The sequence below is a fragment of the Schistocerca serialis genome, chromosome 4 (assembly GCF_023864345.2).
Source record: "Schistocerca serialis cubense isolate TAMUIC-IGC-003099 chromosome 4, iqSchSeri2.2, whole genome shotgun sequence".
Classification (NCBI taxonomy): Eukaryota; Metazoa; Arthropoda; class Insecta; order Orthoptera; family Acrididae; genus Schistocerca; species Schistocerca serialis.
The window spans coordinates 661,652,784-661,666,249 of NC_064641.1; the positions used below are offsets into that span (position 1 = coordinate 661,652,784).

The 13,466-nt window shown below is 36.6% G+C and overlaps 1 protein-coding gene across 5 annotated transcripts in view; it reads left to right on the forward strand.

Annotated features, from left to right (window-relative positions):
• The window catches only part of LOC126475530 (zinc finger protein 143-like), a 125,621-nt gene extending 113,988 nt beyond the window's left edge, over positions 1-11,633 (forward strand). For 4 of the 5 annotated variants that reach the window (XM_050103469.1, XM_050103468.1, XM_050103471.1 and 1 more), the window contains 3 exons: positions 3,815-4,060; positions 5,442-5,579; positions 10,803-11,633. In XM_050103469.1, coding sequence (XP_049959426.1) covers positions 3,815-4,060; positions 5,442-5,579; positions 10,803-10,895 — 477 coding nt within the window. In that variant the 3' untranslated portion in view covers positions 10,896-11,633. The remainder of the gene's footprint in view (positions 1-3,814; positions 4,061-5,441; positions 5,580-10,802) is intronic. The other variant, XM_050103470.1, reaches the window with a different exon arrangement.
• Positions 11,634-13,466: the final 1,833 nt, after the last annotated feature.

The window sequence follows — 13,466 nt, forward strand, 5'->3', positions numbered from 1 at the left end:
TCCAGTTTTGTGATAATCTTCTCACCATAAGGCTGAGCAGCTACCACACTGTTATATGCTTTTGAGTCTCCATCACCTAAAAACTTAGTGTAACACACTCCCCTTTAGTTCACAGATCGACTAAATATTTCAATAGATGCAGAGGCCTCCATACCACCACTTGTTCCTTCATAATTTCTGTCAGAGATATGCCCTTCTTCATTCCCTGGTTTACACTTATAACAATGTTTGGTTAAAACCTGGAAATCTATTACCTTTCCAGTATCCACACTGGTCACCACAGCAACAAAATTCTTAGAACTGTAGCCGTGCTTCTGCCAAATGCCATCAAAAGCTAGTGGTGTGTCAGTCATACCATCATTTATTTCAACAGCTTCGTTTGCAGCACCCTTCATTGACTCACATGCAACAGATTCCACAGCAACTCCAATAAGTCCTGCATACTTGTCAATTTTACAAGGTGGGCGTGGCATATTCATCACAGCACACATTGTTTCTGCTGCAGTGTGTCCTTTGCCAATAGCTCTCAATCCATATAACCACCTAACATTTAATTCAAAATAATTATCTTTACACTTATCAGAATTCCAAAATGAATTAGTATATTTACAACTGGCACAATTAATAATAAGTTTCCTGGCTAGTCCACTTGATACGTCACCGTCTTCAAGTAAACTAACTTACCATCCACATATTTTACAACACACCTATTCACCTAATACCTTTGTTAGGATCTGTAAATCTGTCAGGCTATAACCTAACCTATCATTTAGATCATTTTTGTTTTGAAAAAATGTGTATCACAACATTTTATTTTAATCTTTGAAGCACTAATTGGTGTTTCTCTAGATACTGATGAGTTTGCCTGTATTTCATTGCCTGCAACTTCACAAGCCACATGTTGAACACAACTTTTCCTTTATTCGAGAATCTATTACCATGAAACTCATGTTTCTTAAAAACACTTTGTTTTGGCATCATACTTTACTTTTTGGGAGATTTACCAATCTATTCATCACTTTCCCTCAGAAAAACATTAGCACTTCGACATACAACACATGTTTATACTATGAAATGGCATCTGTCTGACCCACACAAAAAGTAGGTAATGCCTGTAGCACTGATATTTTTGACATGGTAATGCCTTTATTAATCATGGTTACTCTGCAATGCACAATTAAGTACCTGGCAGATGGTTCATTGAACCAGCTTTTAACTACTTCTGTACTGTTCCATTCTCTAACAGCACATGGGAAAAATGAACACTTAAATCGTCAAAGGTGATTTGATATGGATGATCAATGCAGATCAATATTGTGAGACTACTAGAACACTATGGTCAATGATCTAAAACTGTAGATGCAGAATGCTTTCTCATGTATTGTGTTTCCTCACAATCATGCCTGCTCTCACTAGGCTGTTACACCCAGAGACTAGCTGGATCAATTTGAATGGTAAATTAGTATCACCTATCCCACAATTCGAACCTCTCTCTTAGCAGGTTTCTTTTCAGAAAGCTCTAAGATTTCCTGGGCGGAGGGTATTTTGGGAGTGATGCTTAGATGAAGAATTCAGTAAACTGTTGGTCTAATAACTGGTAGCAGCTGCCTGTGATACAGGAACTCTAAAGCCTGTCATAGTCTTCATTTCCGGGTTGGGATATTTACGGTGCTTTCCCACTTTCCTGTGTCTTTCTTTCATTCTTCTTCTGTAACTGTTTTGACTCAGTCCAGATTCCTTCTTAAACTCACCTTTATTCAGTCAGTCCATCTTGCTCCAGGTCTCCCTCTTGCCCTCAAAGTTGGCCTCCATCATTCGTTTTGGTGTTCTTCTATCTTCAGTTCTCTTTACATGTCCAAATCATTTTAACCTGTTCTTCCCAATTTCCTCATTCAGCTTTGTGCTCCAGTTTCATTTCTGACATCTTCATTTCTCTCTCTCTCTCTCTCTCTCTCTCTCTCTCTCTCTCTCTCTCTCTACCTCCCCCCTCCCTCTGTCCCCTCCCTGCCTTCACCTCCCCATTCCCTCCCCCCTCCCTCCCTCATTGTCGTCTGTAATATGCTTCTAAAGCACATATGCAGATATTTTATTGCTTAGGTAATCAAGGTCATTATAAATAAGCTTCAGTTTTGTAAAAGATATTTTTCTACTAGTAAAATGTATTCTTGAATTTATAAAGCTAAATGTACTTCCTGTATGAGCCCCCATCCCCTGGTACATTTGATGCAGTTAATTTGTCTTTGAATGCAAGTTGTGCGGATGACGCTATTTCAAATGACTGTCTTATCTCCAAATAGTGTCAGAAGAATTTGTGTGTGACAGTAGTGTTTAGATTCTGCAGCTGACACCTAGACCTCTGGGTTACACAAAAATGCTTATAGCATGTGGGAAGACACATTAAATAGTACTTGACCTGTATCCTGATATTATCTTTTTTGAATATGTTCTTCTTATCTTTGTTCTTTTTTATTTCTCGAAGAAATTACATTGGTAATTTGTGACAGGAAAAAAGACCAATAAAATGATTGACTTTAATTCCCACCACCTAATATTTCTGTATCCCTACAAGAACATTATTCATACTTCAACTTTGATGTAACTTATTACAGCTTCACTGTGCAAGAGGGGGTGGGTTATTGCCAATAATCTTTGGTACTTGTGGCATATAAGCAGAAAATTAACACTTGTTCATGGGTATTGGAACTGGAAAACCATAATCAGACTGGCATACATACAATACCTGCCTTTCGCAATAGGCAAATTTAATTCGTTGGTTTAATCTAGGATCTGCATAACTGTGGCTTTCCATTATCCCAGAGGTTTCTAAATCTAGTTATCCCTGCATTGAGGATAACATAAACTGTTTATTTTAGCATCATTTGTGAACCTCTGTACATTAATATTAGCTACAAATACCTACCCAGAAATATACCATGCATTGCTAGTCATAGCCCTAGGAGTTTTCTAGCTTGTCAAAATTTACTCTTTCATGATCAATTTTCTATTTCCTTTAAGAGAACATTGTTATCAGCCAAAGGTAAGCAATGTTTTGAAACAACTAAGTTTGTATTCCAGAAGTAGATGATGCTATTTATCTTAATTTAAAAAAAATGTTTTCTGCAATTGGGTCAGCGATATCGGTTCTTGGGTCTGGTTTCAGTTCAGCTTAAGCATTGTTTGAGCAGAGAAGAGAACGGAGAGTCTTTAAAAATAATCTGTGCATTATATGGTGATAATTTGTTAGATAATTATATATTTATATAATTATAATTTATATAAAAATATGAGAAACTGATACTTCAAACAATTAAAATTCATATTAAAATAACAACAATATTATGAAAAGGACAGATTGTTACTCGTCGTGAAAGTGACATGATGAGTTGCATCTCAGTGTGCCATCTTTATGGTGAGTAGTGGTCTATTTTTTTTCATAATATTGTAGAAATTGATTCTTAACATTATACACGCTGAAAGTTTCTGTATTCATAAATGACTACAGAACTGAAACTTCCTGGGAGACTTAAACTGTGTGCCAGGTAGTTTCAAATCAGCACACACTCTGTTGCACAGCAAATATTCATTTTGATTATAGTATTGTTTAAATTAACTCATAGATGTCAGTATTTTGATGCTTACTACTTTATCCGTGACATAAGCAGCTATTGTCTTGTTTCTGATTCACCGTTTTAAATTTTTTAATTTATTTTCTGTATTTTCATTATCATTGAAATATATTTTATTTTTGCAAGTATCTAAATTAATTCCAGAGACATTTTTTATATATATAATAATTCTTTATCTTTCACGACAGGATTGTGGTAAACGTTTCACTGAATATTCTAGTCTGTATAAACACCACATGGTCCACACTCAGCTGAAACCATATTTATGTGGAGTTTGTGGAAGACATTACAGACAAGCCTCTACTCTTACAATGCACAAGAGAACAGCTCATGGTATTGTAGAAGTTGACGATGGCACCGAAATATTTTTTGGTGACAGAGTCCTCGAGTTTGCAAACAACGAATCTGTCACAAAAGGGAAAAAACTTAAAACTGTGAGTATAATTTTAATTATGAGTTTAGATTTCTGTGATATTTCCTGGATTACATTCACTGTATTTTCAACACTCAGACCGTTGCAAATTAGGACAAAAATGCTTGTGTGAAGGAATCTTGGACAACTCGGCCATTTTTTCATGCAATGAAAGATTGTGTGGTGCCAACATTCTCAAAAGATATTCTTGACGATGGTGTGACAGTGACTTCACAAAATTACGAACTTGCACAAAATGAAGTAAACAAGAAGACATTTTTTCAATAAGCCAGAGCAACTTCCCATGCTGTGGGTGTAAGCATAAAGTTTATTTATGATTCAGTTCCAAATCACTTGATTTCTCACAATGGAGACATCACATGACCACTGTTTGCCACATCTCACAAACGATGATGGTCAAAGTAGAGAGGATATAAAATATAGACTGGCAGTGGCAAGGAAAGCGTTTCTGAAGGAGAGAAATTTGTTAACATCGAGGAAGACTTAAGTGTCAGGAAGCCTTTTCTAAGAGTATTTGTATGGAGTGTAGCCATGTATGGAAGTGAAACATGGATCATAAATAGTTTAGACAAGAAGCGGATAGAGGCTTTCAAAATGTGTTGCTACAGGAGAATGCTGAAGATTAGATGGATAGATCACATGACTAATGAGGAGGCACTGAATAGAACTGGGGAGAAGAGGAATTTGTGGCACAACTTGAATAGAAGAAGGTATCAGTAGGTAGGACACATTCTGAGGCATTAAAGGATCACCAGTTTAGTATTGGAGGGCAGCATGGAGGGTAATAATAGTAGAGGGAGACCAAGAGATGAATACACTAAGCAGATTCATAAGGATGTAGATTGCAGTAGGTACTTGGAGATGAAGAAGTTTACACAGAATAGGGTAGCACGGAGAGCTGCATCAAACCAGTCTCTGGCCTGAAGACCACAACAACAGCCTGAAAATCAAATTTATCAGAACAATAACTGCATGAAGAAGCAACTGAGGTACTAAAAGAATGGATCCATTGGAAACTGGTTCAAGTACCAATAGAAATCCTTCCGAAAGTGATGAATAACATCAGCACATCCCTGAAAGAATATGTAACAAATGGCCTCTTACCAGAGTTATCAAAAAATAGTCTATTTATTTCATTTTCATATTGCTTCACTGTGACACCATTAAAAAGGCAATAAAAACATCCTTAGAAATTTTTCTTAACACGCTTTTCAAAATCACTATTTATTCTGCCTCATTCTTTATAATGTGGGTGTAAGTCATTATAATCCTAACATTTAATCATGGTATTTATTGTTTTCATTCAACAGATTCACTCTGTAATGAGCAAACTGTAGTTTTTATGCTTAAGCTTTTAACACACAGGTTTCTTACTATTGCAGTTTCCAGGAGTGAAAAAAGATGGTAGCACATTGGTGGCCTTACAAACATCAGAAGATCCAAATGCTGTAGATGCAGTCCAGGGCACAACAAGTCGATTAGTTTTTGTCACTGATGCTGTGAATTTGGCAGACCTAGAAGTAAGTTGACAAAAAAAAAAAAAAAATCAATGATGTTAATCACTATGCATGCATTTACCTTTTGTCACAGTAAAAGGCTGGAAATAAGAAAGCAAGGAGTAAGGTTTTGTCCTGCCAGATAGTGATATCAATGAAACTTTATGATGATATGCATGCTGCAACTGACAAAAATCCAACATCAACTTGATCTGTGGAATGGTTTTGTTTATACTCATTTTTCAAGAGGTAATGCTGTGTGTGTGTTTCATCCAAATGGAAAAACTGGAATACCACACAGTCAAATAAACTATTTCGTTTGGACTATTTATCACTAATAAAAATTCACCAAAAGTTGGTGAAGATTTTATAAAAAGCCAGGTCCTTATGTCTAACACTTAAGAAATGGATGGCTGAATTCATATCCTTCTCTTAAATTTGATCTTTGTGGATTACATCTCAAAACTGTAAGAAATAATCAAATAACAAGAAACTGTACAAAATTCTGTTGCGTGACTATCGACAAAAGGTGCATGAAATGTGTAATGTTGTATCCATATTAGCAGAAAGAGTATTATAAAATTTATGCGAAGAATTAACAATGAAAAAGATTTGTGCAAAATAGTTGCCATATTTTGTGAATGCTGGCCAAACGAAAATGTGAAGAGGAAGTTCTCAATAAAATTTGGACCATTCTAGAAAGAATCAAACTGGTTTTGTGTGTTAATTTGTTACAGTAGATGAGACATAGTTCCACTGTCAAAGTAAAGGGTGGAAGACACTGGCTCGACATGAAAATACTTAAATTCAGTTTTACCTCCCAAAGAGATTATGGATAGTATTTTTTGGGGTGCGAAACAGATTATTCTTCATCATCACACTATAAAAAATAAAATGGTAACTGATGAACACTGTACACATTTTCTAAACCCCCTGGAAACACTAGTGCCATATGTGGGCTTAGTTGCCAAAGCAAATGAGTTATCTTTCATGAAAATAGTTCTTTCCATACAATGATGCTTTTCTGTAGGGAAAATGAGAGATTTGAACAATGAACAGTCAGAACAATGACTTTACTCCCAGATTTGACTTTTCTGAATTCTACATGCTTCCAAATATGAAGAGGTTTTGGTATCTGTTGATGAATATTTTGCAATCCTTCCAGAATCACATTTCAAAGTTGGACTCTACTCACTGAGAAAATATTAACTTACACAGGGAGTACTGACAAGAAAAAAGTTTCCATCATATGCCATTCATTAATAGTTACTGTAACACACCAAAAAATATTTATTTTCTAACAATAATTTTAAAATATTGGATTGTGTGAAAGAGGTGACAGTTTTCATACATGTTAGTAAGAATGGAAATTGAGATTTTCTTTTCTCTGTTGTATCAGTAAACTGCAAGGTTCATGTTGGCCCACATTCTTTTCAATCTAAGTTGTGAGGTACAAGAAAAGAATACCTGGTTAATTCCTTACCATGTAGTTTTTTCAGTGAAACACAGCAGTGTAATGTGATACTGTTCAACAGATACTCGGAGGGCATCCAAAGAAGGTGTAACCATATCATTTTGGTAATTGTCCACAACTCCCTGACCTTTTGAGTGGATTTCCTTGAGCATAGGAAGATCAGGTGACTGCGCAGTCATCCTTTCTAAATGCTGAACATTGAGTGCCACAGCAATTTGATACAGTTTTTGATCAGCACAGCCACATCTATATTAACAACTGCAATATAAAAACTCGGAATTTTTAAAAATGCTGTTTGATTCAAGTAAACAATGTGCAAGAAAGTTCTGCTAAAGTCTTCTACTCTTCCATTGAACACTGCTGTTGCCAGTTCATTATCATTGTCCATAGCCAGTTGGGTGATAGTAAATGGTAGCCAATGAGAATCATTGGCTAATTACTTCTTTCAGCTGAAAATAAGAATTGATTTGTTGTGTTTCTGATATGGTGAGTAATTACAGTAATACCTTGTTAATTCTGTTTATTGATATTGACAATCATGTTTGTGCTCTTTTTTTTTATTGTGTATGTCACAGTATCCAAGATTTTGGTTGCATTGGGATGTAAGAGCGAAGTTTAAAGTGAATTAATTGGGCAGCAGTCACATTTCAAATTAGGATTATCAGTGTGCCACTGCCGGCATGCTCCCCATCTCCCTCCCTCCCTCCCAGAAGACTACTGTTGTGGTGACATCTGCATCGTAACCAAGGTCTAAGATGGATTGGAATGTAATAAATTGGTTATGAGATGGCAAAGCCAACATACATTAACAGCAAAGATTGAGTGTGGTTACAGATTGATTTGTAGCTTAGCCTGAAGTGTACATCTGTCATCATAATTACCAGTTGTGTGTCTTACTTCCGAATTTGCTCAATTTCCTAGAAAATGCTTCATGTGGAACGTAATAGCACAAACTACCAGCTAATTTCATTTTTGAATCACAGGAAATTATGAATAAGCAATGTGACTGGCAACCTACATTCGACATGATTTGTCATGTTCATGTCCAATCATTCATCATGTGAACAGTTACTGACAGAAACACAGACTGGAATCACACAGACTGGAAGATCCATGAACACGATAAGTGTACATTTGGCAAATGTTCTGTTTATGAATCCTCATAGCTATTAACTATCCACATGTGGCTAAATTGGAGCGGAGGGGGGGGGGGGGGGGGGGGGGGGGGGAGAAAAGTGTAGAGCTTTCATTTTCAGTTATATGTTTTGAAAGATGTGTGCACTGTTCACATTTATGCCTAGGCATTTCATGGGCAGGGGAATAGCTTAGCAGTTGCTGTATAAAAGGAAAAGCACTCCCATATTATTTCAAAGTATGTTTCCATTGCTTCATGTTATTTGAGAGTAACTGAAATATCTGAAATGTGCCAGATTGCTGCCAAATCTATCTTGCTGTAAGAGTTTCAGTTGTTAAGTATTTTTCAGATTTTTATAATGCGCAGATTGTAGCCACCAATCTGTTAACCTTGCTGCTCATAGTTACAAACAAGTTATTGGCACTTGGCACCAAGTGCTGATGTCAAAACTTGTTCAAAGTTTATTAAGTGCCCCCATTGTGATTGGCTGCCTTAGTGTATCCTGCCTGTTTTGTATACAGTGACTGATAAACATTACTTGAGTGCTAAAAAGTTATACTTTGAATTTTATTTGGACACAACAGGGTGCAGTGAGGATAATGGTGTGTGTGTGTGTGTGTGTGTGTGTGTGTGTGTGTGTGTGTGTGTGTGTGTGAGAGAGAGAGAGAGAGAGAGAGAGAGAGAGAGAGAGAGAGGGGGGGGGGAGGGGGGGGGGGAAGAAAGAAAAAGTGAGAGTTTGTTTGTTTGTTGTGGATTTCTGGCACTATTCTATGTATTTTACCGGGTTGTTTCATGGTCTAAAGTTTTATTTTGCTTCTGCTTCTTAATATGCCCATTAATTTTTGAATTAACATTGGAAAATGTTGCTGTAATTCCTCATGTACCAGTGTTCATTGCACAGGAGCCTCTTATTAGTGAGGGAACTAAGGTATCCAGTGGTACACATAAGACCTGCAGGGTGGTATTTTCTGCGGCCTGTCAAAGGCATTTGACTGTGCAAATGACAGTATTCTCCTGCATAAATTGAAGTTGTATGGGATTGTGATATAACCAGTCGATGGATAGTGTGATATATAATCAAAAGATCACAGAAATTTGTACTTAGTTATTCAATCAATGTAGTTTTGGGAAATTATTGTGACTGGGGAGAAATCATGTATGGTGTTCCCCAAGGCTCAATCTTAGGTCCACTGTTGTTCCATATGTATGTAAACAATCTTCTACCTAATATATAAGGGGCAGTAAAAAAGAAACGAGTTGGAGGCGTATGCAGGGAGAGATTCACAACAGTGAATGCCCAGCATTACTCGCAAACCTTGACCACCCTTCACCTAATGATGAAATCAAAACGACCAGGCAGTCTCATCCGTGGGGTCATTCTGCTCCACAACAATGCAAAGCCTCATATGGCCAACACAGTTGCAACACTCTTGCTGAGGTTCAAATGGGAGGTTCTCAACCACCCTCCGTACAGTCCGGACCTTTCTCCTTGTGATTACACCATTTTTGGTCTCCTTAAAAAGGCTCTGAGGGGCAAACGATCACCTCGGACGACGATGTCCAGCTCTACGTGTGGAACTGGTTCACATCGCAGCCTCGGGAATTTTATGAGATAGCCATTCATAGCCTTGTGTCACAGTGAAACAAGTGTCTCAACAGCCAGGGTCAGTACTTCTAACATGCAGGTACTGGTTTCTGTAATTTGCCTCAGACTCATTTCTTTTTGAACACCCTCTATACAACAAGCAATTAGTTCTTTTTGCAGATGACACTAATATTGTAATCAATCCAGGCATATACACAGAAATGGAAGAAATAGTAAACAGTGCTCTTAAAAGTATCATTGTCTGGTCATATTTGTAAGTTAATAAAAAAATAATGAAAAAGACCTTATAAAAGTTCAGCATGTAACCATATTTGCAAATTAATTTGTGATGTGAATGTAAAAGACGCATTCCACATCATTACGACTTCTCATGCAAAATGATCCATGGAAAGTGGAACCAATTAACTACTTAAGAATTGCTGTGTTAAAAGTGGCAAGGTTGTTAACTATATAGGGAGTAAATTAGGTGAGGTGAGATGTGCTAAAAGGTGTGATGAGATTGGGAGGTACATAGTAATAAGATGGTGAGGAAAGTGTGTGTTTCACTTTAGGATTTTTGACTTAACAAAAACTCTTCCAGAGAAATGTGTCGTTTCATTATTGTTGTTGTTGTTGTTGCAAAGACAGTTTTTCCTGAAAGATGCTACAGTATGTGAATATTAATTGCCGCACTTTTGTGCAGCCTATGCAACAAATTTCAATACATTGAAGTGTACAAAAATTAAAACACGCGTAATTCATCTGACTGTACATATACTAGAAACAACAGATCAATGATACCTACATTATGGTCAAACACTTGTGCAATGAAGGTGCCATAATTAATCTAAGCATATCAAGTGTCATCATTTGTAGTACTTGCTCAACTAGGCATAGGAGTTAAAGTGCAAGTGAGAGAAAAGATCTCACTGTGATTGCATACATATATGCATTGTTAAGAATTGTTTATGTAAAACCATTGTTTTATAGACTTTTGGTTAGAATTTCATATTATGCTTTGGTTCATTTGTGGCATATGCTTGTCTGTTACAGCAGTTTGGCGTGCAAGCAAAAGAAGCAGTTCCTGAGGAAACATGTCACATTCAAATGGTGGAAGATGAGTCCTCCAACAGTATTTCAACATAATGCTAGTTGCTCAGCTTAGCCATGGAGGCCTATCTTAAGTTATGTAACCTTTATGTGACACTGTATTTATACACTGACTGTTATGCATCTGCTGTTGTCTATGGTTCTGATGCCTTGTTTAATAACATTCTGACATTTGTGCCACTGTTTAAATAACATCAAAGGAATGTGCACTGGTGATAAAAGAGCCATTGTTAATATGAGTGTAGAAATTTCTGGATTCGCAAAGTTCGTTGGTTGTGGTCGGAAAATCAGTCTTTGACTTCTTTTGATATCACCACCAAATCTGACACCTAAACAGAGAGCTTTCCTGTAAATGAAGAGGAAGAATGGTCTACATGCATCCTAGTCCTGTGAAAGTCCATTTCGAATAAATTGATAGCACAAAAGACAGAAAACCACAATGGTGTTTTAGAATTTAGTAGCTTATTATAAAATATTAATAGACCTGCAGTAACTGAAGATGTACTGAGCCTTGATTGAAGATATGTGCTATGGCTGAAGAAAATGCTCCTCACTCGTGCCTGAGAACACACACACACACACACACACACACACACACACACACACACACACACACAAATAGCTATAGCTATCTGAGGCTGGAGAAGTGCATGTACAGTCAGTCAAGATACATAAAAATTACAAAAGAGAAAATAATTTAATGTTTGATGTTGTGTATTTATTTCCACTTGAACTGATTTAAGACTTATGAATAAAGCTGTGATTATTTTGCTACCATGATCTGTCAATCACAACTGGTACTTGGTGTTTCTCTTGTCAGTAACATTTCAAGTAAAATTCCATATAGAAGCTGGTGGCAAAAGGCTTTCTGACCGCTGTTTCTGCTACAATGTAGATATGAAATAAGATTCTATATTTCCAGAAATTTTCATTAAACCATTAAAAATTTGCAGAATTCTGTATAAAAGATAATACAGAGTTATTTATTTTTGACATGTCCGCATTAAATCTGGTATGAGGTGGTGTCCACTTAGTGTTGATTATTCAGTGAGAGATGTTCTCAAGTAAGTCCTGTCAATAGACAAGAATGGATGTGGTACTGCAGAGCTGGGCAAATTCAGGCACAGTTGCGGGTACCCACTGTGGTTCACATCACTTGCCTGCTGCTTTCACCCTTACCCCCTCCACCCACACCCCACTCTGTCTGCCACAAGTTTCCTTTCCGTCTACCTAAGCCCTTTTAGCCCCATCCATTTCTCAGTCACATGTGAAACCAAGCAGCCTGCTGGCATTGTGCCATTAGTTTTGTCTATGATAATCAGATTTGTGCTAAAAAGCCAGAATACTGAGAAGAAAATGGCTGAAGAAGAATTACTCCATAAAATGAAAATGAATTCTTACACTTCAAACCACAATGGAAAGAAGAATATTTGCTTATTGAAACACAGAGTGCTCCTCAGTATTTGATAATTTAAAATTATCAGCAGCAAAGACATACAATGTGAATCAAAATTTCCAACTACTTTATGATAACGTAGTCATCATTTAGAATACTATGGAAAGGAAGCCTAACTTTTTGAGCTAAGGCAGAAGAGAGACAAAGAAGTAAGTATCCCTGTAGATAGGTGTGTTATTTTTTTAAGTTATTACCATTATTGATAATGCATTAAGTGACTTTGCTCTTGATTTTCCCTGTTTTTGCCATTGATTTCATCTCCTCCTTGTGTTATGTAATTACATGAAAAAAATCATGTTATCACATAGTTGTTGAAACTGTGAAAGTAATGTCTCCTTTAAACGGTGCAGAATTTTCTGTCCAGAGGGAATTCTTCTTTCTTAAATCAGTTCCTCTTTCAAGGCTGGGCAAATTATTTAATACAATTTGGGATTTCTATAGAAAATTACTTTGTTATATTGAAGAAATGGAAAGTAATATGTTAGAACCAATTAAAAGGTCATATTAAAGATGTGGTTTTCTTCTAATTGGCTTTGGATGAAAGTGTTGGTGTAACTGAGATTGCCCAACTTGCCACGTTTACAGCGGCAGAGGCTACTGTCACTGAATTCATCATTGTGAAAGAACTTCTTGATTTTGCCCCAACGCATGACACATCTACAGCTGAAGACACTTTTTCTTGCTTAGAACACACAATTCACTAGCATGACCTTGGCCTGTGTCATTGCTTTTTTGAGAAAAGACTAGAAGAAGTTGGTATCTAACAGGAAATTGGAATACACTGTTTCCTACATAGTGTTAATGTGTTGCAACATATACCAAAGTAAATGGGATCAAGGACATAATTTTAAAGACAATTAAAATACTCTGATCGCACTGTTAGGGGCATGGATAATTCATATCTTTCCTGGCAGAAGTTGGCTGTGAATATGGTGATGTGTGTTATTTTTGTGAGGTACGCTGGTTGAGTAAAGGTGTTGTTCACAAACATTTTTACAATTTTGCATAAAGACTTGGCAGTATTTCTGGATATGAAAAGAAAGCCAAAAAGAATTTGATGACCCTCAACGGATATTAGATCATACCTGTCTGGCAGACCAGATGAAGCAAATAAATGACTTGAACACAACTTTGCAGAAGAAAATATTATT